The 27,993-nt window shown below is 45.2% G+C and overlaps 1 protein-coding gene across 1 annotated transcript in view; it reads right to left on the bottom strand.

Moving 5' to 3' along the window:
* Elp3 (elongator acetyltransferase complex subunit 3) overlaps positions 1-27,993 on the bottom strand; it is a 55,311-nt gene that overhangs the window by 1,666 nt on the left and 25,652 nt on the right. Inside the window, exons 11-14 of the mRNA XM_013024264.1 lie at positions 22,159-22,249; positions 19,569-19,634; positions 17,746-17,973; positions 16,398-16,479 (exon numbers count right to left, since the gene is read on the bottom strand). Coding sequence (XP_012879718.1) covers positions 16,398-16,479; positions 17,746-17,973; positions 19,569-19,634; positions 22,159-22,249 — 467 coding nt within the window. The remainder of the gene's footprint in view (positions 1-16,397; positions 16,480-17,745; positions 17,974-19,568; positions 19,635-22,158; positions 22,250-27,993) is intronic.

Here is a 27,993-nt window from a genome sequence, read left to right as displayed (position 1 = left end):
CCCAGAGTTCAGGCCCCACAACCGGACCCCCCCCGCAAAAAAGAGACAGCAGACAGCACCGGTTAAGGGGGCCCGAGCCTGGGCCAACGCCACGCACCAACTGTTCTGTACAACAGCGCGGGTTCTCCCGACTCCTCCTCAGATGAGAAACTTACCACAAGGGTCACAGAACAAGGGCAAACATTTGCTTACTGTGTTCTGGTTTATTAAATAAAGGATATGATGAAGAACACTGATAAAGTACTCAGGGTGAGGCATGAAAGGGTCTCAGATGCCAAATTTCTGTGTCTGAGGGGTTCGGTGTGCTTCACCCCTGCAATTGGCGTGTCAAGCCAGAACGCTCCCTCCAGTCTCCTGGGGATTGTTACAGAGGTGTCACCGCCTAAGTACAATCAATAAAGTCAACCTCTGGCTCCTCCAGTCTCTCCCAAGGGTCAGTGGCTTTGTCCCCTAGCATGGCTTTGTCCTGCTGGTGACCAGACCCTGCCAAAGAGCCCACAAAAGCTTTTAGGAACTCGGCCAGGAACCAGGGACAGAAACCAATAACAAATCCCTAATTATGTCTCAATATTAAGGAACACAGGTGGATTTAAGTCAGTATTCACGGTCCATGGAAATGGGTTTTCTTTACGGGATCTGAATGCGACAAGCTTGAGAAACACCACCCTGAACAACGTCCCGGCCGCATCTAAGCAGCTGACCTCCCAGGACAAAGTCCGGCTTGGGGCCGGCACACACGGGCCCGGAGGCCGGCGTTGTGGGGCAGCAATCCCTCTTTTCCCGGGACCGCTTCTCGATCTGGAAGCTGGGATGTAAACGGATGGTAGTGGGGAGGCTGATAAGGCCGATTCCTCAGAGATGCTGGTGGATTGCTACAGACATTATTCCAAAGCGGCGTGTGGTCTGGTGCCTGATTACACTTCTAGCTTTACTTTTTGCTTCTCTTCCCTTCCACACGCCTCTAGTGCACTGCATTTTCAATTTCTCTACCTTCCCTGGGTGTGTCTGGCTTGGATTCTTGTTCATGCCTGTGATCACGACCCCTCCTCCCCCACTTCCTCGGCTGGGAACATTCCCAGACCCGACTTCCTGTGGACAGTGTCCACGCCTCCTCCTGCCGAAGCTGCAAGGCGGCATGCTCCCGAGACGGGCCGTGGCTGCCAGTCTGCCTCCCCCCACAGGCAGGTCTGTGGAGCCCATGCAACTCTGGTTTCTGGAGCTGTGTACTGTGCCCAACATGCACCGACTCAACTCGGTGGAAGGCAGGGTGTGGGCGGGCAGTGGCAGAGCACCCGTCTTGAGAGCAGCAGGCCCTGGGCTCAATCTCCCTCCAAAAAAAAAGTTCCGGCAACAAGCCAAACGCTGGTTAGCTTTCCAGTCTATCCCAGTCTCTAGTCTCGACACTCAATTTAGGAATATGATTGCCCACCTTGTTTTGCTTCTTGCCCACTTCAAGAGGCTTACATGTTATGAAAATGGAGCTTGAGCTGATGTGGTGGAGAACTGAGCTAGAGGATGAAAGATCAGCAGACGTCCTTGTTGTGGTTATTATTATTTTGTGTGGTAGTGGGGACCGAATCCAGGAGCTTGTACCTACTAGGTAAGTGCTCTACCAGCTGAGCCTTGCCCCCAGCCCTTTTGTTTAGTGTTTCATTTTAGACATTTCAGATGAGATGAAAATCTCGGATCCTGTCCTGTAAGGGTTGGCTCACTGCCCCGGCTGGTCTCAAGTTTGTTATACCCCTCTGCCTCCTCAGGAGCTGGAATTACAGGTGTGTACCTCCACACCTGGCCTGAGAATGTCCTTGTTTTCTTTTCCCACAAAGAACCTGGGGTTGAACCCAGAACCTCATGTTTGCAGGGCAGGTGCTTTACCACCCGAGCCAAGCATTTCCTTTCAATCTGAGGACCAATCACCATTGTATACCTCCATTTATGTGTGTGTTATAATCACTACTTCTGGGAAAGATAAAAATGGATTTGAGTAGAAGGGACTCAAACCCCTTGGAGGTGTGGAACTGCTTATCATCTACAGTATCCCCAAAAGTCCAGACACACAGGCATACCCTGCGACTGTGCAGTTACACTGAGCAGAGAAATGCTCATGTCCAACACAAGACATGCTAGTCACACTATCCACAAACAAGAAACAGTCCCAAGAGACACAGGCAGGAGAATGGATAAACTGTGATGTGTTCACACAAAGGAATATGACATAGCAGTGAAAAACCCCACAGCTATATGCATCAATATGAACAAACTGTACAGACCAATTTTGTGTGGAAGGAACCAAATACAGAACATTCGTTTTACAAAACCTCCGACACAGGGAAAATACAGCTTATATCTGAAAGATGATAGGGGCTCGAGGGTCGAGAGCTTTTCAAGGCTCTGAAACTGGAAGTGGGAATACACAGATGAAAATCTTCATCAGGCTATCTACATAAAGTGCCATGACTTACTGCATTTGAGTTGTATCTCAATAAAAAAATCGCAAGGGCTGGGAAGGTGGATCAGTGGTAGAGTGCTTGCCTTGCATGCATGAGGCCCTGGGTTCAATTTCTCAGCACCACATAAGCAGAAAAAAAAAAAAAGCCAGAAGTGGTGCTGTAGCTCAAGTGGTAGAGCGCTAGCCTTGAGCTGAAGAGCTGAGGGACAGCGCCCAGGCCCAGAGTTCAGGCCCCACGACCGGACCAAAAGGGAAGCATTGTTTTAGTAGGTATTTGGATGTGTTCTAAGAGTTCAGTTTGTGGAAGGAATTCGGAGGAATGGGCAGGGGTAGGATGAAAGCAGCAGCAAGAAGCCATTATAGATCTACTGGATCAATGGATCACACACGGTGCATCACAGACACGTCCACGTGGCCAGAACTCAAACGGTATGATTCCTAAACAGTGCTGCTTCTTTCTAAAGAGTGCAAATAGGAAGTTCTGTGCTTGACTCATTCATTCTAAGTAGACAATGCTTCTTGTGCAGAGGGAGCTGCTTTTCGTTGAGTGGGGATGACTTCCTCTGCCAGAGCATGGCATGGAGGAGGAGGAACTACTTGTGACCGGGATCCTATCACCGAGGATGGGGGGGGGGGGCAGGAGACAACCCCACAGCCCAACTCAAACGGTGTTCTTCCAGTGCTGCAACACCCACTCCATGGTCCTCCAGGCCTGGTGCAGACACCACGACCACCAGGAGGCGCTGCAGGGCCCGCCTACCCACAGACAAGCCGGAATTTCCAGCCCCCAGGTGCAGGGGGAAGGTAGAGACCACACGGAGCTCCATCTACCTTCATGTCTGCCTCCCCTCCTAGGAAATCAAGTTTCTATCTCTAAAGCCAAGTCTCCATCGCTAGGGCTTATTATTACAGAGTCTGCAATGACTGCAGATTATACACGAGTTAAACACTGGGTACCGTGTTAGGTGCCAGACAGGAGGCCTGACGTTTTTGAACTCGGGGCCTGGGTGCTGTCCCTGAGCTTTTGTGCTCTACCACTGGAGTCACAGCTCCACTCCCAGCTTTTCAGGGCTTGAGTGGTGTAAGAGTCTCATGGAGCTCTCCTGCCGGGGCTGGCTGACCTCTGATCTCAGCGTCCTGAGTCGCTGACAGGGAGAGGCCCGGCGCCCGGCAGGCAACCTCACAATGTGTCCTACCTTGTCCGCTGGGAGACTGGGACACGGCTTTCTGATTTATACTATTATCTCTAATAGAAACTGCCCCTAAGTCTTCAGAAATATTTTTGGCCGACATTTCAGTGTTGTCTGGCAGCCATGCAAAGACGCACTCCCATTTGTAATTTTAAGCAATGAGCGCCGTTGTCCACAGCTTACTGTGGAGTGTCAGGCACACAGAAGCAGAGGGGCGGGCCCCGTCGGCCTGCTCCCCACCACGGCGCCCGTGAGGACGCGGGGCTCCCAGCTCCTGCACACCTCAGCCTCCCCTTCTGGCCCTGCTCAGCGCAGGCCTGGCAGCACATGCGATTTTGCTTTTTATACACTGTCAAACCAAAACCAGAGTTTGATGTTCAGACTGAAAACGTACCGTTGGGCAAAATATTTTACTTTTAAAAGCATTTTATAGCCAGGTGTTGGTGGTTCACACGTGCAATCCTAGCTACTCAGGAGGCTGAGATCTGAGGATCGTGGTTTGGGCAGAAAAGTCCACGAAATTCTATTGACTATTCAACACCAAAAAGCCAGAAGTGGAGCAGTGGCTCAACTGGCAGAGCACTAGCCTTGGGCAAAAAAAACTCAGGGACAGTGCGTAAGCCTTGAGTTCAAGCCCCAGGACAGCACCAAACACAAACATACCATGCCATCAACCTTTGTTGTCAGTGGCGGCAGCGGCAGGTGAGGGTCCTCAGGTAACCTGAAGTCAGTGACGGAGAGTGTCCCCAGTGCCCAGGCGGGCGGCTCTGGGGGCTCATGCTTTTGCCTTTATCCAAGGGGTGTGCCCTAGAGACTACCAGAAAACTTGAGAGGAACTCGGGCCTTTCTGCCCAGCTCGCTTGTTTTCGTGACACGCAGCAGCCCTGAGACAGAGAGCTACGGGGCCTCAGAGCAGCTTCAAGTGTTGTGGAAGCTGGCTTGACTTCCAGTTACACCTCAGGCTCTCCTCTCCTCACCTCAACAGCTTCACAGGGATCGCCTCTCCTCCCCCACCTCCCCTGGGTTTGTGCTGCTTGTTTCTTTCTGCGTGTGTGCCGGTGCTGGACTTCACCTCAGGGCCTCTTGCTCTCGCTTAGCTTTTTTTGCTCAAGTCATACATCCAATCTGGCTATTTTGTTGGCTAACTGGCAGGAAGAATCTGGCAGATTCGTCTGCATGGGCTGGCTCTGAACTGTGATCTTCGGATCTATCAGAGGTGTGAGCCACCTGCGCTTGGGCCTGCCTCTCCTGTCTTGAGTGTGAGACGTGTCTACATCTGCGGGGCACCCTGGCCTCAGGCCCGTCATGGCCAGTGAGGGACATGCCACTGCCTGGCTGGGTGAAGCCCACTCGGCTCCTGTTTGCTCTCCAGGCCTGCTCAGTAGGGCTCCTGGAAGGCCCTCCCAGTAACTTGCCTTCATTAGTCAGCCAAGAAGCAATTACCCGCCAGCACTGACGTCAGCCGGCCTGCTGACCGGCCGCGCAGCCCGCCCGGCTGCCGCTGCCTGCCCCCAGAGGACAGGCGCAGGTGGCTCTGCGAGGCCTGCGCTCCCACCCCGTGGCCTGTGTGGGATGCTGCCACGTCCCCGTGCTGGGAACGAGCGGGGACTGAAGAGCTTTGTGGGGATCCTCGGGCAGCCCACGGCTGTGGAGAGTGGGGAGGGCACCGCCACCTGCTCGCCTCCTTCCTTCCCACCTGAGTCACCGGTGCCACGGGACCTTCCCTCCTATTCCGCAGGCGTGGTCAATCTTTCATCCGTGTCACCACGCTGCCAGCTCTGGTGATGACAAGATGAGAAAGAGTCCACAGCAGTATTCTGAGGTTTTGGCTCTAAGAGCGGCCTCTGCGCTCACCTTCTGGCTTTGTCTTCTGCCCCAGCTCGTATCCTCTTTTAAGTGTGTGTGTGTGTGTGTGCGCGCGCGTGTGCACACAGCCTTTCCTGCCTTGATGACAGATCAGGCTGGCACAGTGCTGTCAGCTGTGCTCTCCTGAGGCAGCGCACACCTGGGGAGGCGGAGGCGGAGGCGGAGGCCGGGCTCTCTTCCCGCACGGGACAAGGTGCTGCTCGGCGGCTCTCGGTGTGAAGCCCCTTTCCCATGGGCGACCTCCCAGGCTGGCTGCCAACAGCTGCTGGCCTCCCGAAGCCTCTCAACTTGGGAGTCCAGAGGCCTTCGCAAAAGCCCGGATGTCTGCTTAAGTTCTGCTCGGACTCCACTTTAGGGAGCAGCAGGCAAAGAGAACATCCCTCCTTCCTCCTGCCCCCAAGTGGGCCAGAGCCTGGTGGGCCCTCCAAGGTGGGCCAGAACTCTCCAGAATGGAGCTCTTTGATCCTCATAAGGGGGTAAACACAACACCAGAGCAAAGCCTTCCCACGCTGAAAATAAGCCCACTTTTCCTTTAAAAAAGAAAATAAACCAAGAACAGGAAATGAACCCGAGCTTGTGATTCTGACTAACTCCATTAAAGAAAAGAGAACGGCGTGACAGTTGAGTGACTCGGCCGTACAAAGCGAGAAGGGGAAGACAACCGTTTCTGAGTATCTAAATGTATGCTGGCAATGCCTGCGAGAGGACACGCTCTGCGAACACCGACCTGCTGAAATCCTAACAAGACTGCACTCATCCCAGGAGACTCGCGATCGGTGCACACTACCGGAAGCAGACCGCCATGCAGACCTGGCCCGGGCGACCACCCAGGCCCTGGGATTGGGGCATGCGCCCTGGCTTCCCTGCGCCACTTTCCCACAGAGGACTTCACCTGTCTCCATCACATTCACCTTTTGTATCTGTGTGGTTTCCAAGGTCCTGTGATACATCAACACAGTGACTGCCTTCCACTTCAATAGGACTCCATGACAAACAGAAGAATAAGCCACAGAAAATGGCCAGGTAACAAAGGCAGGCAGTAAAACCTCAAAACGGAGAATTACTGGGGAGGGAGTCTTCAGGAACGACTGGGTACACTGTGGTCACCACTCTACAGGTGACAAGGACTACATCGCAGAGTGGGGTGGGGTGGGGTGAGGCTCAAGTTGGCAGAATGAGGGAAGATGGATCCCAGAGGACGCAGAACAGTAACATATCTAAGCGATCACGATTAACCCTTCAGCCAGAGACAGCGAGAACATGTGAATAAAAATTTAAATGCTTCAACTGAAAAAATTATTAAAAACGTAAGCGTTATTTATGTCAGGCTGAGAGGAAGAAAGAATGTGGGTATCTAGAATGTGGACTCCTATGCTATCTTCCATCAAAATATAGGCTCAAATGTCCCATACACATACACAGGCATATTCAAAGCCTAAGCTAAAACTACCCAAATATCAAGCAACAGGAAGACAGATATGTAGGACATCTGCATAATGAATGCTACATATCAAGCAGAATGAAGTATTCAGACTACCATAATGTGACGTAATTAGATGGGAAGATATAAAGAAGAATAAGGAATCCAAAAAAGTTGGGATTCTGAGACAGAGGAGGTAGGGAGGAACGAGGGCGGGACGGGAAGCTCACTCTTGGATGCTGCTTGTGAGAGGCCACACAGAGCTATGGCTGGAATGTTCCCTCTACCCCCAAATTCATGCTGACACTTAATCTCCAGTGGAACAGTATTAGACATGAGGCCTTTTGGGGGTTATTAGGGATGGGGGGGTCCTCAGGATTCCCTGAAAAAGGGGGCTGGAAGCAATCCTCTTATGAGAAGACGCGAGGCAGCCTGTGTGTCCCTGTTGCTTTGTGTCTTGTGAGGAGACACTCATCTCTGGGGAATGGACCTCGCAAGGCATCAACTTGCCGGTGCTTCCATCTTGGATTTTCTGGCTTCTAGAACTATAAGAAGTAAATATTGTTTGTAAATCACTCAGTCTAATGCATCTGTCACAGAGGTAGATGGAGTGACGCCTGTAATTATTTGTTTCATATTTAGGCTTGCCTGTTAATCTTACTTTACAGAGAATTAAAAACTTAAAATTAGTTTTAAGTAACTGAAACTATGTGATGGGGACTGTAAATGGGGGAATTCTTCACTCATTCATTAATTCTTCAATTAAGCAATACAAAAATAAAACAGGAGTACTTGGGTTGTGATTTTAGCTGGACACCAAAGAGTCCGATGGGCTTGAACTGTGATTTAGTGGAGGAAGACTAATGAAGGGAGCTCAGCTAATCAAGCATTTGCTGAGTGGGCATGAGCTTCATCGCAGAAGCTTTGGCGCAGAACTTTAGACGTTCTTCACGCGGACACAGGACGATCAATCAGGTATCTAGGGGTGCGGTCGGTCCTTGGCTACTTCTGCTGTGAATCACAAACCACCGTTTGCCTCCAGTAATGTGCTACAGGACTGAACTCAACTTGAGCCCACATCAGACTCCCACAGCCAAATTTAGAAAGGGAGAGAGAAAAAAATATGTTACATCTTCTGAAACCTGAATCACCAGTCTTTTTATTAGACACAAAAGACTGAGATGATGATTCATGATCATTTAATGAAAAAAAAATCAGTAAAATAAAAACATATTAAAGAAACTGTATTTTTAATTATTTTTGGTTCAATAAATCAACTATTTATTGAGTGTTGTATGCCTAGTAGCATTAATATAAGAAAAAAATTCATTAGTTTCATGCACTTGCTATACTGAAATGAAACTTTATTACATCTCATTGATCTTCGAGGAGGCGGCAATATTTCACTCTTCAACCGTGTACATGGACACAGAAGTTGGGAAAGGCTTTTTATTCTGAACATTCAAAATGAACCAATTAACTCAATGACCCTAAATCTTTGAGATAATTTATTGCCTATTCTGTTAAAAAAAAATCTTACAAAGCTGATGAAGGTTACCCACAAGCAATTTTCACTCTTCAAAGGAGCTGGATAGTGCAAGTCGTTAATACCTGCTCCTCCATGATTCTGGAGGCGCTGCTCCCTGGCAGCCTCGGAGTTCCTCTACCCATTTTGGAAGGGCTTTACGAAAATAATAACACAGTCAACGTGAACCAAGAATAAAAGCAACTTATAAAGGAGGTATGGGGAATCTGCCTAGAAGCCACTACGGCAACTTGCAGATGGGCTATGCCAGTGGCCTGATTACCTAGTTGTTCTTAGAAAGCTGCTTCTTCAGAGGGAGTGTGACACAGGAGGCCCACACCATCTGACTCCGGGTAGAGTGGCACCGTCTCCATCAGCATAGATGGTGTCTAAGGCACAGATCATTGCCACCACTTTGCTTATGCCCCAAACCATTAGTGTGCCTCAAAGCTACCTGGTACCCCGGTAGAAAAAGAGGGATTCCTTCTGCTGACAGTTCCTTCGGGAATTGACTTTAAGAGGGAAAATGGCAAAGAAGGAAGTTCCAGCAATCAGTTCCTCCAGGGAACTAACCATTACGCTAGAAAAACCAACCAGAATCACCTATTTTGGAATGCTGGACTCTAAGGGGCTGTTGATGCAAGGAGAGGCCGCTGAACTCTGCTCAGAGAGCAGCATGCTCAGACCCCGGCCTGCCACCCCATTCCTCAGCGCTGTCACACCACAGAGATGGCTGGCCGGGGGCATCTGTAAGGCCTCGTCCTCCAGAAACTCCAGGCTGGGGTGTTTATTATTGGTCCCTGAAGAGGCTAGTACAGACACCTGCCTTTGCTATGGACCCCTCTGGCGGCACTGGCTTTCCTGGTGAAATCTATTGGAAGATTAGAGGAAACATACAAATAAGAGACCTGTCAGGTCACAGGCTGGCCAGGGAGGCAAAAACTGAATTTTCACTGACCACATCGATCAAAGAATATACATTCTGCAAAACCAAAAACAAAACCAAAAACAACCCAGTATGGAAAACGTCAACAGATTAAGTGGATGATTGTAGAAATTTTGGAGAGTACACAAAGAAATAGTTAAAGATGGCTCATTCACAGGAAAAATAATTTGATAGAAATGGTGTATGAGGAAGCCCTGAGATTACTGGTCAATGACATTCAATCAACTCTATTAAATGTGCTCAGGGAGCTAAACAAATGAAAAAGAAAGAGCTATAGGACAATAGGGAAACACTGTGTGAACCAAGGGGAAGGCTAATATGGGGACAGAAATTATAATGGGGAAGGAAGTGTAAGTTTGGGAACAGAGTTATAATAGCTTAAAAAATTATTAGACCACCTTAATGGCAGATATAGCAAACAAAAGGCACAACTGATGCAGCTGAAGATAATGCGACCAAATTTACACAGTGTGAGGATCCAAAGGAGCACAGAAACAGAACCCTGGAGAGACCACAGGGACACCAGCAAACACATCGGCACGGATCTATCGTTGGGAGTCTCAAAGACGACAGACCTAAAAGGCAAGGGAGAAAACAAAACCAAACCCAGAGAAGACATAAGCCAGCCCTATCCCTTCTAAGCCAAAGCATAAATCATTATTCCCAATATCTGTAAACTAAGCGGACCATGACCAGGAGAGGTGTGAGGGTCTCCTTGCATGGTTATCCGTGTGAGCAAGTGAAGCCTTCAGAACTCTACGGTGCCTGTTTTTGAAACAAGGCTAGCCTGCGTGGCTCTGTCCTTGCCAGATGATGGTCTTCAAGTGTCAACACCTCACCACCAGTCAGTATAACCAGCTTCTGATGAGGAAACCACTAAAACTAATATGTCTACAAGATCTAAACCCACCCGTGGCCTGTTCAGGAAAGATGCACCACTCAACAGGCACGGGATGCCCGGGGAGGTAGGCTTTAATGCACTCGACATGCCAAGTGCTGCGAACTTGTATCTGACTCATCTACAAATGAGAAAATGCTAAGCCAGGGGCCAAAGAAGCCTGAGAGGAACTATGCACCAATGCCTCTACAGCCGAGCTGCAGCACAGATACCAATTAGCAAATACTGAGCTCATTTGTTACTCAGCAAAGTAGCATTCTGTGGCACTCATGCTAGCCTGATTAATAAAATGCTGAAATTAGGAGTTCATGTAAGAAAGCAAAGCTTTATGTCATGCCTATTGTCTACAAAAATGACAACTTTCAAAAATCAAACATGTCTGACCACTGCTAGAACATCAAAACAGAACAGAGGAATACATAGAACCCAGGAAACACGCATTTAATTAGGGGATGCTTAAGAAGTAATTTACCAAAAAGATAAATGACATAAAAGGGTGAAGGAGAGAGCACAAAATGAATGCAATCTTTCCCTGTCCTTTCTGACAAGTCCTGTATTAACTCACACATGGGGCCCAAACTGGTTTGCATTTGGCAGGCTTCCTGCGTCCATTAGCGAAGAACCATGCCATTATGAAGAAAAGCTTTTCTAGGCTCCTTAGTAAGGATTATGAATCCATTATCAGACAGACCCAACTGTAAATGTACCCTTCTTTCAACTAGATTATAGTGCAAAGAATAAAACCTTTACCTGAAACCGAGGGACAAGGGTAGTAGCCTGAAATATAGGCAAGTTTCTGGGGTCTGTTTGCAGTTTAAGGAAACTACGCAACTCCTAGTTCTTGCCCATGAATGATTTTATTCATCAGTGGCTCTGGGACACAAGGTCATTAGTCTCAGTCCTAGGAGACCATACTGGACTATCTATACAGGGCACAGAAACACTGAATTTTGACAACTGGGGACTTAAGGGCTGTAGGGTCACACAGCTCGGAGGAGCATGAGTAAGATGGGTCTCATTTTTACAGTGACTTGTTTAACCACTCTGCATTTAAATTTCTCTGTTTCTCTTCTTGGGCTTTTTTAATGAATTTCAACAAAATGGCTATCAGCCTCTGACTTCAGTGATTTCTGTCATCAACCATTCAGACGCTTTTCTCGTTTCTCACCATCACTGTGTAATCTATCAGCCTTGGACAATTCTTGGCCAATGGCCATATTAATTTTCTACTTGAAAGAACACAAATAGACTACTGCTTGTGAGGAAGGTGGGAGGGGAGCAGAGGGAATAGCTGTTCGTCTCACTGCATAGCAATTAGCTTGGCAAATTGAAACAGTAACATGATTAAATCTGATACCTGGCCAAAACTGCCAAAAGGAAAAAAAAAACCCAGTCTGTAAGGGGTGTTAAATGGCTTTTCAACAGTGGCTCTTGTCAGTTATAGCTGCCCTTTTGGAGATGGTATAGGCAGTGTGACGTCAGAGGTCTTGTTTCCATGGTGATTATTAGTGATGGTATTTCAAATGTTGTGGCTAGCTTCTATACTTCACAGTGTAATTCCTTTCCCTGTTCCACTATACAGGGAGGAGAAAAAATGGCTTTATCCTGACCTATTTGAAGGAAAGCATGCTGAGCTATCGTTTGAATAAACATTACGGTTTTTAAGGAGACAATTTGCTAATCTTAAACACATGTGTGTTGGTAAAAGATACTAAAACACTTACACTTAAAAGGGACTAATTAATTACTTTGAAATTCGACAACAATTAATGGTTATTTCCTGCCTACACACTATTTCATAAGCTGGTTGTTTTTGTAACATGGATTACCCTTTTTATTTTCTTACTCTGGAGCAATCAGTCCCCAGTGAGAAACTGTGGCGTCTAAGGAGGGGCAGCTGGTTCTCTGCAGTGGAGGACAGTCAGCGGGTGAGGTGCTGCTGTCCCGCCTGCCGCCTGCAAAGCCAAACTGTCCTGGAAGGTGGCCAAATGTCTCCTTCCCCTGCTCTGGGCCCCCATGACACAGGTAGTAATTTTGGTGAGGCTAGCGCCTTTATTTTTGCCTTGTTTATAACGGAAACATTTAAAGTTGATAGGTAATGTTAAAAACAGTTTACAAAGGCAAATTATATACTTAAAAGAGAATAAACTGAAGAGCTTCTCTTTCTAAGAAAGCACATCATCTGACTTTGATAAACAAGGAACGTCTCATTTTTCTCATGTAGTCCGTTTTAAGGAAAATGAAAATATACAAGATCTTTCTGACTTGTGACGCAAATCAAATCTACCATGCAGTTAATAATATAGTCTAAAGGCAGAATCAAAGTTCATCAATCTAAATAGTGGAGAAAATCTGCTTGCAAGATGAAGGGAAGTCATGATGATTCAGAATGTAATTGGGGGAAAAAAATCTATGCAAGTGCATCACTCTTAAGAGCCAGGGTAACTGAGATGATGAATGACTCTGTCTCTTCCTCTTCTCGTGATGCCAGGACGGGGTGTCTACACTAGTGCTGCACAGGACTTCTTACAGCAAAGCCTACATGCCCAGGGCACGGGATGGCTCTCCAAACCAAGGGCGAGGTGGCATCACCCCACTGTGACCAATGATAATGTGTGCCCATGGTCATCGCAGCGTCTACAGGGTCTGCAGTCTGCAGTGAGGCCTTCTCCTACAGTGTCAGAAGAGAACCTACAGAAAGATGACCAGTAAAGCATAGATGCTGAGAACTCAAAAAGCAAATGCCCCAAGGAATTCTAGATAGAACTGTAAAGATGAGCTAATTACCTCTGTGTGTGTGTGTGTGTGTGTGTGTGTGCGCGCGCGCGCATAGACTGTTAATGGAACACAGGACCTGGTGCTCTTGCTTGGCAGTTTTAATTTTAGCTGGGTAACCTACCACGTGAACCATACCTCCAGTTTGGCATTTTGCTGGTTAAGTGGAGATATGAGTATTGCTTGAGGTTGGCTCTAAACGCAAGCTTCTCAGAGCTCAGTTTCCTGAGTAGGAGTACAGGCATGAGCCACCTCTATCTGGCATTGAGTTATGTGTAATAAGGAAAAGGGCCCATGGAGATCACCAGGGGAGCTACTGACATGCAGGAACCATGGCTCCCTGCCTACCCACACTGGCCACCATCTCTCTTTGTAAGCCACAGCTGGTGCAGTGCTGCTGACAAAAATGCAGTCCCCACACACCAGTTCTAGCATAGAGATTTTCATTCTAATGACCAACATACAGAGAACAGCTTTTTTACAAAACCCAATGAAAACACATGCACATGCTGACACACATCCTGTGCTTCAATCAGAATAGCCAAAGGCAAGGTGAACACACATGGAAGAAAAACACATTTAAAACGTGTTACAGTAATGAACACTTCATATCTACGCCCCCCCCCCCCCAGGTTCTGAGTAACAGAGAGCTCAGGTATCTGATTCAGAAACACAGAACGGTGTCATATTGCTAACATGGAGGAATGAATGCACCCTCCACTGAGCAAATACTGTTAGTGGTTTGATGAAGAGTGACTAGTACTTGAGTCAAACAGAAAGTCAAGGCCCTACATCCCTACAGACAGCAATGGTATCCAAGCCAGAAGGGACAGGAAATAATGCTTTGTGTGTCGTTTCTCCACAAGACAAAAGGAAAAAGTCCACTCACTTTAGTTCCAAGAATACCTTCCAGGGACATAGAACCCACTGGACAAAAGCAAGATCCTGTACACAAAGCAGCAGACTTGCTATATAAGCTGACAAGGAGAACATTTCTTCTCTGTTATTCTGACCATGCCTCTTGTTATTTTTCAAATTCTCCATGCAGATGATCTAAAATTGAGCTATCATTTAGATTATGACAAAAAGCTGGCAAGAGGACAGATGCTGATTTCCACTTAGAGAGACGCCCTGCTCAGAAAGCAGGCGCGGAGGCTCTTACAAGCAATTGGATATGACCTCAGGCGAGGCAGAGGCCTGCACGCCTCATTTCTGCAGAGAGAGAGGTGGCAGCAAGGAGGATGAAATCATGTTGGGCAGTGATGGATGCTCTTAAGTTTTAAAACGGATTAGGGTGTCATAGACACCAAAAAAAAAATCACGTGACTATATGTTGAGGCTCTGGGAGTGTGGTGCTGCCAGGGGGTGGAGTTAGCACTGCCTTAGCCAGGAAGGTTAGAGAGTACGAACATCTTGCTACTCTGAAGCCGAATGCTAGTGGCTCCCGCCTGAAATCCTACTCAGACGGCTGAGATCTAAGGATCATGGTTTGAAGCCAGACCACGCAGGAAAGTCCATGAAACTCTTACTTCCAATAAACCACTCAAAAAGATCCAGAATTGGTGCTATGTGTGGCTCAAGGATAGAGTGCTAGCCTTGAGCACCAAGAGGCTTACGGACAGTGTCCAGGCCCTGAGTTCAGCCCCCAGGACGGGCAAAACAAATAAACAAAAAGATGAGAGAAAAATGCATAAGGCTAGATAAGTGGACCTGTGTGATTAAAGTTCCATAATTATAATCATTAAGACCTGGGCATGGGTATTGATTTAATGATTGGCAACTGTTTTTTTTCTTTTTAACCTCATTTCAATCATTAGTTTTAGAGAAGACTATCTTCTCAGTGGTTAAACATTTGGAATGCTGTAATCTAATGGGAAAACAAACAAATGCTGGGGAGAAACAACCTAACTTTGATCCTGGCTTTCACCACCTTACCTTTGCACTGGGAATTAGCTTTTTTTTTTTTTTTTTTAATATAGGGATACAATGTCAAAGAATAGGAGCAAGAGCCAGGTACGATGGCATATACCTGTAATCTCAGAAACGTGGGAGACTGAGGCAGGAGGATCAAAAGTTCAAGGCCAGCCTGGGAGTGGAGGTGCAAAAAGGTATACACATTTTTTTTTTTTGGTCGGCTATGGGGCCTGGGAGGTGTCTCTCAACTTTTTAGCTCAAGGCTAATGCTCTACCACTTGAGCTACAGCACCACTTCTGGCCTTTTCTGCTTATGTGGTGCTGAGAAATCGAACCCAGGGCTTCATGCATGCAAGGCAAGTACTCTACCACTGAGCCACCTTCCCAGCCCAGGTATCTACATTTTCTGTTCCAATCACACCAGAATTTCCTTTTCATGCCCACTCCCGCGGGTATATTCTGTCGTAGGGAAGGAATGAGAAGCTCCTAGAGGGATTCAGGACGTGCTACCCACAACAGGTGCTTGACAGAAGCTGGAGGAATCTAAGGACACAGTGAGTACAGGAAGGGCCCTCCCCTTCCTCTCCCTTTGTCCTTGGAAGCAGGTGCCCCCACCCTGCTTCCTGGTGCAAAGGAACACTCTTACTCTCCGACACAAAGCCTCCAAGAGGAATCTGAACTCCAGGCTTTGCTAGGTTCCTCACCATACTTACTCCCTTGGCTTAGACTCCTCTTCCCTATGGTATTTTTTCATTCCTCCTCCAACCTAGTTGGAGGTTAAACTCCATGTTTAATCTTTTTTGGCTCTTCCTTTCCTTAGGAAGGTACTGTGTGTTGCATAATTTCTACTAAATCCACCTGTATACTGCCCCTCTCTTCATTTGCCTATGCCGTTTAATTTTCAGACCAGCCAGGGACCTAAAGAAGGTTGTGTGCAGACAGAAGCTTTCCCCCAGGAGCAGAGGCAATGAGAGCAGTGCCGAGGAGCAGGAACTCTGTCTGTAACATCTTGCATTGGCAACTGAGGTGAACATGAATGATCTGAATGTCGCCTGATGATGGCGACAGTGTTATTTACATTTTCCTTGGGTTACTGCAATCAAATTCTACTTCCCTGGACAGGGTTAACGGGGCGCAAGGCACAGGGAGCAGCTGACCACGATGCCCCTGGTGACAGGCAGTGAAGGAGAGGTATAAAGAGGGCCTGGGCCTGCGGCGGTGGGTGCTGCTGAAAGCTCTTCTCTACCCAACTGCTTTGAGGAAGCTCCTGAGTGTCTGAGCACAAGTCCTTCCCTGCTCAGCCTGTCCAATCTGATCACAAATGGGGTATGAAATTCCTGAGGGGAGACAACTTCCTTGTGGTACCAAGTCCAGAATGTGAGTGAATCATGAACTTAGCCCCCCCACTTGTTACCTGATATAACAGCTATTTTCCCAGATCCGTGTTCTTCTCGAGCTATTCTTTCTGCCTCTTCCATCAGCAGCATGCCAAAACCCTGGAAGGAACAACAAATGGGTTGGGGGTTAGAAAGGAAGGAACTCCATTAAATGAGGCCCATAAAACAAGGTTATAATTTAGTGGTTCCTAAAACCTGTTAAAAAAAAGAGCAACACAAATCTGCTTAGGAGAAAGGATAAAGAAGCCACACAATTATACTAAAAGTACATTGGCGTTGACTAGTAAGTGAGGTTTAACTTTCCAATAAGAGCGCCCGCAAGGTCTCCAGTGGTGAGAGCAATGCATTCGAGCAGGGGGAACTCATGCCTGGAGCCGCCTGACAGGACAGTTCTAGGCAGTCTCCAAGGGACGAAGTCTGGGGCTGTAGTTTTTCATTTATTACAGCCATACTGTACTTTCTAGAAGGGTGCAGAACGAGGCAAGATTGTTAGATCATCAAAATGGGGGCCTATCTGAGAGCTGCCATGAGTGCTTTGAACACATTTTCCTGAATTTCAAAAGGTATGTTGCTAATTTTAGGTTGGTTGGGCTTAGAATAGGATTCTCAGACAAGTAACAACTTACACTTCAGAAGTGCTTTAATATTCCAAAGGTGCTTTCATGCCATCATCTGACCCATACAAAACCACCAGTACCAGATGACTTTCTACAGCAGCAACTTCATGTATTCTGTGATATTCAACATGGCCGAATCGGTTTGTTGCTTGCTCGGCCCCCCTTATTCATCAAAGGGAGCAATAGAGAGAGCAAACACCTCTAAACAATTAAAATTTGAGTTCTTCTAGCTGGGTGCCCATGGTTCATGCCAGAAAGCCTAACTACTTACAAGGCTGACATCTGTCACAGATTGGGAAGGAAAGTCTGTGAGACTTATCTCCACGAAACCACCAAAAAGCCCTAAGTGGAGCTATGGTTCAAGAGGTAGAGCACCAGCCCTGAGAGAAAAATGATGAAGGACAGTGCCCAGGCCCTAAATGTAAGACCTGGTATAAGAAAACACACACATGGGCTGGGAAGGTGGCTCAGTGGTAGAGCACTTGCCTTGCATGCTTGAGGCCCTGGGTTCAATTCCTCAGCACCACATAAGAAAAAAGCCGGAAGTGGCACTGTAGCTCAAGTGGTAGAGCGCTAGCCTTGAGCTGAAGAGCTGAGGGACAGTACCCAAGCCCAGAGTTCAGGCCCCAAGACCGGACCCCCCTCCAAAAAAGAACACACACACATATACCCCTCTCTCCTCCCTACCCCAGATTCTTCTTCCCCTTCTCATTAATTAGAAAACAAATATGAGTAGAATATAGGCTACCTGATGCTGAAATTTTGTAGGATCCCGGCTGCTCACGGGAACCACACTCCCATAGACATGCAGCTCTCGAACTATGGAAACACCACCGCCCAACTCAAACCGGAAAGTCTCCTCTGAACACTTCCGTAATCGCAGGAGGCCAATCAGAATGTCCTGATCAGGATCTTCATAGGACAAAAACGTTTCCCAGCCACCATTTGCAACATAGTCTCTCCTTACTAATTCAACCTGTTGAATAAAAAGCCACAAAAATACTTTTCAAAATTAAAGAAGTTCACTTTTATAATTGTATGTATTTATCTAAGCTAAGACTCAGTTAGGAACCCAGAATGAATCATCACTAATTATGTTTCTTTTTACTTGTCTCCTCTCAAATAGCACTAAGATTAAATGAAGGTTCAGGTCTTGTTCATGGACTAGTATAAATGGAGAATGATTTTTTCAAATATTTGAACTTAATTAACCTTGAGATTCTTCCAGCTATCCAACTCAGTGAATGTATTTAATCTTTGATCTTCAGTTAAGATCTACAGATTCTGTGCCATGCATAGCTCTTAGGGGCACTACTTTTGGTCCCCAGTGTTGAATGGTTTCATTTTCTAGTCTCTAATTCCTCCACTAAAGCCTGTGTAGAGGCTGGGGAACAAGGTGCTGACCCCCAGTTCCTAGACAGGATTTAGCAAGTATGGTTATTCCATTGGGATCTTGAAAATCTAATTACTGGAAGGTAGATTTTTTTGTGGTAGCAACTTTTATAGATCTTTAACTCTTCAAACCATTGTGCAAATGGCCTTGCACAATGACATTTAGATATGGACATAACAACACAGTCCCTAAATGGTCACATGATACCCTAGTGCACTCAACAATTCAAATCAACATTTTTATTTCTTTTCAATTTCATGTTTGCCCAGTACCTGGATTGCATAAGAATTCTGTTGGGTCTACTCTTTCCTTTCAAAAGGTCCCAGATGTGTAAAATATCAATGACATACACAATTCATGCTAGGAGTAGATTTATTAATGCAAGCAAAGATCATCTTAGTCCAGCCTTTCTGATGTGGTATTCTTTTTGTGTGTGCTGGCTGGTACAAGGGCTTGAATTCAAGGCCTCATGCCTTTCTGCTTATGGCTGATGCTTTATCCTTGAGCCACGACTCTGCTGCTAACCTTTGGCTTGTCATTTGCACATAAATCTTAAAAGATTTGTCTGCTATGGCTGTTTCTGAAGTGTGATTCTCAGAACTCTGCCTTCTGAGTAGCTAGGATTACAGGCATGAACCACAGGTGGCCAGCTTCAAATGGAATTTTATGACTTACACCCCACACTTAATTTGTCATGTAGTTAGAAACATTATAGGTATAAAAAGTGAAGTTATGTCCCTACATAGAATGAATGTCTTAGAACATCACCCTTCATTTCTGTGGAAACCTGGGAATAAGTGCTGTTTATGCATCTGATTATCACCACTGGACAAATATCTGTAAGTTGCACTCTACCAAAAGGTAATCAATCACGTCACAACTAAGCCCTTCATCCCCCATTTGTACAGCAATATTCCAAGTGTAGGGTGGTCAGCATGGCACTGATGGCTTCCACACTGAGCAGCTGAGATTGCAGAACATTTCTAACACTGCAAGAGTGAGCACACCTGTTTTTCCTAACCTGGTTCTCTTCCCATTCAGTTACCTGCACACTTGGTTTCCTGGCTTGATACCTATATCTACTTCCTAATTACTCTGCTCTGTTGAGTTACTTCTTGGGCTCGGTCTGATCTGTAAGGTGGGAGTGCAGGTTTGGCAACGGTTTAAGTGAAACCGACCTGATATGGCCGTACTTTGTGATGAATTTCTTGTATTCCAACTTCTCTGGTTCTCACATCTCGACACTGTCAAAAAAAAAAATTGAAGTGGAAATTCAATGTTCATTTAAATCATTCTTTTATTTAAATTAAATGCTGGGCTCAAAACTGAGTTTGAACACAATTTATGTTGACATTAAAAACTGAACATTTAAAGGAGTCTGTCTTTAATAAATTTGAGAGTGGAAGAAAGCAGAATGAAAACTTACAAAGCTGTGCTGTTTTGCCTTTCAAATAAATTTAGAATTCAAGAGACCAACATATAATATGATCTGGAGGGGAGGGAAGAGAACATGAGTCATAAAGCCAGAAAATAGTTTTGCCCAGAGGATATAACTATCTGAAAGTATAATCCAAAACTATGTGCAGAGAAGAGCAAAAGCAAATTCCTACAATTTTTAAACTTTCACTATTTTATGGCAGTTAATGTACTTTTAGTGTTATCTTATTGGTATCATTTTAGACACGTCAAAGATGCATGTTAAAGATTATGTTTTTGCAGAGAAAGGCATTGTAAAAGAAAAGACGAGAGGAAGAAAAGAATGAAAGAACAAAGGAAGTAAGGAAGGAGGTTAAAGTCAAATAGTAAACAAGCAGAACCACAATTACAAATGGCCTTTTGCCTATCCCCAGCGGCACAAAGCTGCCTCCAGACAACGCCAGGGCAATGCTTGGTCTGCCTGGCCAGACATCTAGTATGCAACCCTCACAATGCCTAGTTATGCATGCTCTGCAGCCAAGTGTTTACATAAAATCCTTACACTATTCCGTTCTATGTCCTATGGTATAATTTTTCCTGTAGAGTGCATCGTAAACATTATTTTCAGACTTTTGCCATTTTTACCAGTGAGAAAAAAAAATCACTCTAAACATTTGATAGCCGTGCAAGTAACACTACTAACGTATTTATGAAGAATTGCTATATATGTATGGAATTCCATTTTTTTAAAAAAGAGTTCAGTATCCAGTTCTGCAAAAAAGCAAACCTATTTTCACACCCCAGAAACCAGCTCAGGACAATATTTTGCTGATGCAAACTGCACATAAACAAAGGCCAACAATTTCTGCAATTAATGACATAATAAATGCAGATGCTGTCTTTCAGCTACTGTTGTTCTATATAGTATCTTGCTGTGATATACTGTAGCAACGTGTATCCCTGCTTCTTCTTTCTTCTTGTTCTTTTTCAGGGCATGCTTCTAGAAAGCAGATAGCATGAGCCTGCTTTCCAATAGCCACTGCTTATGGGAACTGGGTGTCTATTAGCTGTGACTGAATGCCATACTCATTCTCAGGCTATTTAACAGAGACTAGCAGGGTAACACAGGGCAGAGTTGAAGAAGGTGGAGAGATGAGGAGGCTGTCAGTAAGCAGGACTGGCAGCATCCTCTACAGCAGGATTCTGAGGGGCGATAAGAACCTGGACAGCGGAACACATACACCACTAATCACTCTAAATGCACTTATTTCGTTTCTATAACTTAACTTTTTAAAATACTAAGCCAGTAATGCTCACTAGCCTTCTCTTGGACAGTTTTTTTTTTGGGGGGGGCGCGGGGGGTCCAGTTGTGGGGCCTGAACTCTGGGCCTGGGTGCTGTCCCTCAGCTTTTCAGCTCAAGGCTAGCACTCTGCCACTTGAGCCACAGTGCCACTTCCGGCTTTTTTCTTTTTGCTTATGTGGTGCTGAAGAATCGAACCCAGGGCCTCATGCATGCAAGGCAAGTGTTCTACCACTGAGCCACCTTCCCAGCCCCCACTTGGACAGTTTTAAGAGTTTTTCTCCACAGTAATTTGAGAATATAAAATCTAAATTTAGGCTGAGCCTGTAAACATCGTGTACATGCTCTGGAACAAAGTTTCCTAAAGCATGGTCCACATGTGATCAGGCACAGTGCACTGATACCTTCGCCTTATCTTGGTTAAATACAACCAATCTTGGGAGGCAGAGCTGGCCACCAAGTGCCCCGGCTGGACACCACTCCTGGCTTATGTCTTCAGCAGCTCTAACAAGTTCTTGAGACCCTGAGTTTCAATGAATTACCTTTCTCGAGAGAGTTAAGCGATAGATTCCTCTTGTTAAATATTAAAACAAGTGACTTGACAGTGGGGATGGGTTAGGGAGCGTGCAGACAGGGCAATGGCACTGTTTGGTAATTATTTCTTAAATATAATCCTCGTATTTTCCAATGGACCTACTTTCTTCTGCGGACCATATCTTACTCTCCTATGACCCAGCTGGTAAAGAAGAAAAAAATCCAGTACTTTGAAAGAAAGAAGTTTCTGAAAAAAGTTGTTGAACATATATAGTTGGCAATCAGAGCAGGTAGAAAAAAACAACCACCATTACACGGTTAAATAGACACTGTTAGGTAGAAGAAAGCAGAAGTGGATAAAGGGATAGACTGCAGCCTTTGCCAGCACCTGTTCCAGCCTCTACAGATCACAGAACGCCTTCAACATATGCACACTTTCTGACTCAATGAGAAAAGCAACACTCCTGCAGCCCTGTGCCTTGATGGCGTCTTCCTCAGTGCTCCTGTGGGCTCTCACCTGTATCCCGAGGTCTTTCATCCTTGCAAAGGCCAGCTCCCTCAAGTTGCCGTGCTCCACGCCTGAGCTCACCAGGGGCATCGGGATGTCTCTATACAGAAAAACACCAGAAAAAATGCCTGTGAAGCTGAATATCCTGCAGAGTGTTACTCTATCTTTGTTCTCCCATTCATGAAATGTAATTTCATTGACTTCTTAAGAGTTTCTGTGGGAGACATCTGATGGAAATCATTTTATAAGATTACAAAGTACAAACCCATGCCCAAATGCCTAATAACCACTAGTGAAGATTGTTGGCGGAAGAGAAAATACCAAACTGAAAAGAAGGAAACAAAATGGGTTTTAATAAACGTCAGTTTGTTTCCTGAAGGGAAATACCAATTTCAATTAATACAACGCTTCTAGCTTTATGAATACTTTCACATCGTTGTGGCTGGATGAAAGTAACCAGGAAGCTCAGAAGCCTGGCATAGTCAATCACTATTCTCAAAGACTCAAAACTTTCCTGTCCGCTTCTAAATTAGAAGTGACTCTGCCTAAAGACAATACAAATTTGCCTAATAAAATTCATTTCCAAGCACCAATACATGACGAAGGACCAAGTATGCAGTCTATGTTACTATGTTAGCAGGGTCAACACCATCTTACAGAAAACTCCCAACATTCTACGATAAAATGATAACAACACACACACAAACAACAACAACAACAAAAAACCCAGCACTTGCTGGTGGGTGAGGTTGGCTCATGCCTGTAATTTTAGCTACTCAGGAGGCTGAGATCTAAGGATCACAGTTCAAAGCCAGCCTAGCAGGAAAGTCTATGAGACTCTTATCTCCAGTAAACTATTCAGAAAAACTGGAAATGGCACTGTGGCTCCAGTAGTACAGAGCTTGCCTTGAGCAGAAAGAAGCTGAGGGACAGCACCCAAGCCCATAGTTCAAGCCCCAGGACTGGCAAAAACAACAAAACAACTTACAACCCCCTCCCCCCCCACAACCCAGCACCTAAGTATGGAGGTTTTAAAAAATGATCTGAAGTCTATGCTAAGCATGTCTTCTTTCCTATGTAAATACAAAGTTTAATCTGATGTTTAGTTAACAGAAGCAAAATGTGAAATTATTTAGTTATTTTCCTTTTCTCTTGTTCTAGAATCAACAAGTCTTCTCCTGCTCTCTCCACTTACTCCTTTACCCGTTAAACACAATTACTTGTTAGTAATTTGATTTTAGTACGATATTCCTCACTCAAAGGTATCAAAGCCAATTATTGAGCATAACAAGCTATTCCCAACAAGCCCATTCAGCTTAAGAAGCCAGAAGAATTTCCATAAAATGCTTAAAGACAAGCAAGCAGGAGCTCAGTGAGAGTGACATGCAATTGTGTTCTGGCGTGATTTAGGAGAGTCAGTACATATGGCTAACTTATACTTTTCAGTAAAATGCATTTTTAACTTTGGAACTACAGCTTTTTAAAATAAAAAATGTTTCAAAGTTAGTAATCAGATGAAATGGAGGAAGGCTATCAAAATGAAAATAAGAATTTTAGTAAGAAACATAGACATCAAATATTGTTTTACTGTTTCATATTGCATAAGCTAAAGGTCAAATCACTTAAAAATCTTTTTACCTTGAAGCATCTTATACATAATTCAAATATATGAAATATAGGGCTATATTTTACAACTTCAAGTAACAATTTCAAACACTGTTGTACAGTGGTAGCCATGCTAGTAGTATACACCATGTGACAAATACGTTCGATTTGTATTATTGTGGTAGTTATGTTCTATAATGTACCTTCTACACTAAAGCACCATTTCTAGGGAATGGAATATTCAGGGTTAGGCTTCTGGGAGCTCCCAAACATTAGGTTTAACTGTTCAATACTTACTTATACTTACCTGTTACCAGCAGGCTGCCATATAATCTGTGGGGATCCAGGAAAAAATGAGGATATGGGGCCCCTTATTAAATATTAGTAACCTCAAGCTGGTGAGAGTCTGCAGTAAGCCAAGCACCAGCCCTGTGTGGCATGCATGCTCTTGAAGCTGGTCCTGCCCACTAGAGTCAGCCTGTTCACACAGGGACTCACGGCGATGCTGACAGTTCGTGTAAATGCCCTTAAACTTATGTCTGTCACTACAAAAATGAACATGGCTTCAGTGGTCTTTGCAGTGACATGCCTCAAAGTTTTCCTCACTAGGAACAACTGCCACTTGCAGTGCGCCGAAGTCTTTCCCACAGAAACTGCAGGGAGATAGCTGTCCTCTCCGAGCAAGGTGCCACCCGCGTGGGTCTGGATCTAGAACACTCTGGGAGCTCAACTGTAGGAGAAGTTATGGACTGTTTGCCTTCGGCACATCCATTTAGATAGAAGTTGAAATGAAAGGTTCCTCAATATATTTCAATCTAATTTTACTTTCTTGGCATGAAGAGATTACATATGAGATCATTCCTTTTTTGACTACATCCAGCTTAGAGGTGTTGGTTTTTGTTCTTTGCTCCTTAAAAACCTTTGAAGATCACCGTGATGTGTAGAGTGTTTTGTCTAAAGTTTCTCAGGCTTCAGAAGCATGTTTTGGTTGCAAATTGGCATTCCTATTCTAATGCCTTGCCGTGATTTAAATCCTACGCGGAGGCAGACAGCTGTCAAACAGCTTGAGGGCAGCAGCACTAACATGGCTGCTAACATGCCTTCCCAATTTTATGTGCAGCCACTGGTGCATCTGTCAGGATTAGAATACAGAATCTCTTCTCAGGGTGCTGCTTCATAAAGATTCCCAGGAAGATGCCAAGCCTCAGCAGGAGATGAAAAAAATAGACTACTTTAAAGTGGGGCTGGACAGGGTGTGGGAAAATAGCTATGAGGTAGTTTTGTAGAGAAAACATGAGTTTATTCATGGAAATATAGCACTGTATGACTAGTAATGGCACAGCAACCAAATTCTGGCTATCAGTATTATATACCAAACTCAGTAACATAAAAATGTAAACACGAATGACTCAAAAAGCAAAGTTATGGTGATGACTGCACAGTGCAAGTGGCAGAACCACATGACACGGGACAGGGAGCAGGAAATGGAATCTCATGAGTGACTTCAGCACTGCACGAGCTGAGTGCAAACTTTCTGGGATTATGTGTAATGAATGGTGAGTTCCAGTTTCAGTGTGACACCTCCAGTATCTGTGAGGGACTGGCTCTTTCAGGTGCTAAAATGATCAGACACTTTGGTTACATCAATGGCGTAGGAGACACAGGCACACCCTCTCCTAAATCACGCGTCTCCAGATGACTCATCACCTAACACAGCGTCAGTGCTGTGCAAACGGTGCTTACTCAGTATGGTGCAGGGAATGATAATACAAAGTTTCTGTGTTCAGTACAGGTGTCATTTTGGTCTCAAGTTAGGTGAATCCCGAGATCCAGCTCCCATGGGTACAGAGGGCCAAATGTATACACAAAGAAAACATGTAAATAAAAAATGGAAAAAAGCAAGTAGCAACATATAAAAATTAGATTTCTTATACAAGTAGACACAGTAATACTTCAACAATTCCCACTACAAACTAGCAAGTAATATTTAACACTACTCCACAATAAATTACATTTAAAAAATCCCAATGATTTGAATGGAAACATACTTGTATAACTTAAATAAGGTGATAGTAAGACTATGAAACGTATGAAAATAAAATAGAAAACACGAAAAGGACATCTGCTGGTGACTTAAGAAGCCTAGTTAACAACCATCTTCATAGTGCAGTATGCGCAGGAAAAGCTGGCATGGTGGTGGGTGTGGAGACATCTGCGTGCAGGAAACCGAATCGCCCTTCTCTGTAGACCACACACCGTCCTCACACTCGCCCAGGACTTGCGGAGCACCCCACTACCGACAGTGCCACTGCCTCTGATTTTACAGTAGTCCATTAAGCTCTAGTCTACCCACAGATCTGTGAAGCAACAGCGATCACACTAGAGCCTCACTGCCGCCCTCATGGACACCTGTGGACGTCTGCACCTTGTCCCTCCAGCGGTCAGGTCATCTCAGCAGCAGTGCTGGGCCAGTGCTATGTCATGATAAAGCCCACAGACATCCACTGCTACTGCTACTGCTACGGGAGGGTCCAGGCGGAGGAGGAGAGTGTGGATCCTTGGCCTGACTGCCTGCGGTACCTACGCTTTCTTCTTTTGGTAAGACTGTGGCTCTCTGAGCTGAAAGGGGTCTCCATTCTATGCCACACTCTGCTGGGAAGATATGGTTTTGCGGGTCCTATCGCTGCTCTGGGGTGGTTCAAGGAAATGATCTACTTCCTTCCTCTCTGGTCTTTGTTGCCTCCTTATTTCCTACTGTCACTCATGTAAATTTTCTGAAGCAATCTCAAAGTCACAGAAAAAGTACAACTAACTTATTTCCAGAACCATCTGACAGTAAGTTGTGAATGGCCCGGGCCAACCTGGATGGAATACTTTGTTTTCTACAAGGTTACTGTTATTCAAAAAGAACTGTCATCAAAATCAGAAAACCACCTCAGGTAATTTCTATTGTCTAATCCGCAGCCCCCCCTTTCAAGTTTCACCGGGGCCCCAATGAAATCTTTCACAGCAAAATGGCCCATGTTGGAACTCTATATTGTATGCACTGTTTCTTTAGTCTCCTTCAACATGGAACTATTCCCTGATTTAGACACTTTCAAACTAGAGCGTAGGTTCTTTTCAGACCTCCCCTTGGTCTGGGCTTGTACACTGGTGCCTCATATTCACTCCAACTAGGGCCTCTGGCTGAAGAACATTCCCTCACAGACGGCACATAACTGCACTTCAAACTCTTTCCAAGAGTGTTCCCCTGATCAGCTGACAGGCTTCTCACTGTCAAGCTATTCTTTCCCACTTTATAATTATTATGTTATAAAGAGGTACTCCTTGACAACAGAGTCAATTCCAGTTATGTTACTAGATGGTAACTAGTAAGTAAGTAATTATTACATTCTTGAAGTCTAAGCCATTGTTCCTATGGAAAGTACAGCGCTGGGTTCCCATGAGCCTCTGGCCATGGCCTTTTGTGTCTATTAATACATAACCTTGTTTTATGTGTGTTTCTAGTAGATGCTGATCTAACATATATTACCGATTCATCACACTGAACTTACTCACGGCCAACAGCCCTATCTCCTGCTATCTTAAGGAAGGTGACCTAGCACACACATTTTCCCCCAAGGCATATCACAGCATTTCAGCACCGTGTTTAGGGTCATTTCAAAGAGCAAATCCCTAACAAACAGCACAAAAATCTTAAAAAATGCAGCACTAAGTAGACTAAAGAAGTATACTTGCATGCAGTGTGAGAGCCGGAAAGGGAAGCTGGGGTCACTTGTTTGGCCTCAGTTAAGTGGGGTGACAATTTCGGTTGCTCTGCACAAGTACGGGAATGATTTGTGGCAAATGTGCCACAAGTACTTATCCTGAGTCACTAATTCTTCAAGCAGGCAAATTTGCAAATATGAAATCTGCCTATAATTAAGACTTGGTGTTATGTTCTTCTGGTTCTTACAATGTTGATCTAATTACAATTACCAGTGTGGACTCACAGATTCTTATTATATTCATCTGACTATAATCTGCTAATGTGATTTAGTTCATACTGAAATTGCCCCATGCTGGGCCTAAGGGAGCCTTCAACTGGACTCTCTTGTACTTGAACACACTCTTTATTTTCTGGCACAAAAGGCTACAGCCAGGTTTACTTTCCTTGTCTGAAACCTGCAATGAGCCAGTCCTCTAAAACAACAACAACAAACTCATTATTCTTTGTAGTAGAGGACGGTATTTAGAAAC

Source organism: Dipodomys ordii, unplaced genomic scaffold (assembly GCF_000151885.1).
Source record: "Dipodomys ordii isolate 6190 unplaced genomic scaffold, Dord_2.0 Scaffold74, whole genome shotgun sequence".
Classification (NCBI taxonomy): Eukaryota; Metazoa; Chordata; class Mammalia; order Rodentia; family Heteromyidae; genus Dipodomys; species Dipodomys ordii.
This window is presented reverse-complemented; position numbering and strand designations above follow the sequence as displayed.